At 37.1% G+C, this 1,656-nt stretch overlaps 1 gene segment (V, D, J or C); it reads left to right on the top strand.

Moving 5' to 3' along the window:
- The first annotated feature begins 659 nt into the window (after positions 1–659).
- Positions 660–1,333, top strand: LOC127451544 (Ig heavy chain V region PJ14-like). The segment is given in 2 exon segments: positions 660–773; positions 894–1,333. Coding segments are annotated over 2 exon segments (510 nt in total).
- Positions 1,334–1,656: the final 323 nt, after the last annotated feature.

Here is a 1,656-nt window from a genome sequence, read left to right as displayed (position 1 = left end):
TGTTACTGATGGCAAGTATGCAACAGCCTGGATAAGACAACCTGCAGGAAAAGCATTTCCAAAAGTGACTCTAGCAGCACAGTGACTCTTCAAGCACAAAGTCTACAGTCTGAGGATACAGCTGTGTATTAATGTGCCAGATGACCACAACACAAGAAACAGCACAAGCACTATACATGATCCATTACATCTTTTGTCTGTGAACATAATTCTCATTCTAGATTATGCATGAATTAATTATCTATATTGATTCCTGAAATATTATTTTTACTTAAGCTAAATAATCTTTGATGAGTGAATTATGTCCACCTCTGAGCCAAAATATGAATGATGTTTAAGACACCTTCAGCCATAAAACTGTTTTACAATCATGAATGTAAACTTGACCAACACCATTGTAATGCATCTTTTTGCCTGCAACAGGCTGTTCTTAACTCTCCACTGTCTTTTTGAGTCACTGTAAAGGTGTTACCTATGCAAACCAAACCAACCATATCAACCAGTTATGAAAGCATTTCAGCTCACTGAAGTTGCACCTTAAAATTCTGATTTGGCCTGTTCCTTTATTTCACTCAATTTATGACATGCAAATGCTCATCATCAGCAAGTGAAAATAAGACTGTCAGTTTCCTCCAGTAAAGAGACAGTCAACAGATTGACACCAACAGATACTTACTACACAAAACTTAGACAAAAGCTGTGGATGTCCGTTCTGACCCTGAGTCAATTGATCATGAGTCAAATTCTATTAATTTTAATTGCCTCTTTGCCATGTAAGTGGGTTAATATGGTCACAATAATGTGGAGGATCTCTTTGTAACTGACTGTAATCATACAAATATTTACATAGTTCAGTATGAGTGACTCTCAGAGTATGTTGTTCTCTTTTACAGATGTTCATGGCATCTCACTGACCTTGTCACCTGTACAGATTAAAGCTCCTGGTGAATCAGTGAGGTTGTTCTGTCAGATCTCTGGATATTCCCTCAGTGATTATGGCACAGCATGGCTCAGACTTACTTCTGGAAAAGGCATGCAGTGGATCGGGTTCATATGGGGTGGTGGATCAATAGACTCTGGAAATTCCTTCAAGAGTCGCTTCACTATATCCAGAGACACAAACCGTAATCAGCTGTATTTAGACATCAGCAGTCTGCAGACTGAGGACACAGCTGTGCATTACTGTGCAAAGACTGCTGCACTGGCTCATCTCAGTGTGAGAAACTGGCAGAAACACATCTGCTGTACATTTCATCCATGTGTGCAAAGCATTCACAATTATCTACACACCTGTTCTGTTCCAAACAATAACTGTAGTATATTATATGAATAAATACATTGCAAAATGTAGAATATTATATTGTAGCAGTGATCCAATGTCTCCACAAGAGGGAGTCAATGTAACATTATCACATGAGAAGTCCATTATGACCAATTCTGAGGATTTTTAGCAGTAACTTGTCCTCCTTACATGCTGACACACATCACTCTTAGTCTAAGAGATCATTTAAAAAATAAAAAATAAAATAAAAATAACCGGCCTATGCAAATGTACTTGCTTATTTAATTCTATATAACACCTATTCACTTTACACATCCAATGAAATCATTTTAAGGTGCAGAAATTGTATGTATATACTACCAAACATTTTAACA

Source organism: Myxocyprinus asiaticus, chromosome 14 (genome assembly GCF_019703515.2).
Source record: "Myxocyprinus asiaticus isolate MX2 ecotype Aquarium Trade chromosome 14, UBuf_Myxa_2, whole genome shotgun sequence".
Lineage (NCBI taxonomy): Eukaryota > Metazoa > Chordata > Actinopteri > Cypriniformes > Catostomidae > Myxocyprinus > Myxocyprinus asiaticus.
Note: the sequence above shows the minus strand (reverse complement) of the source record. Positions and strands in the feature narration are given on the sequence as shown.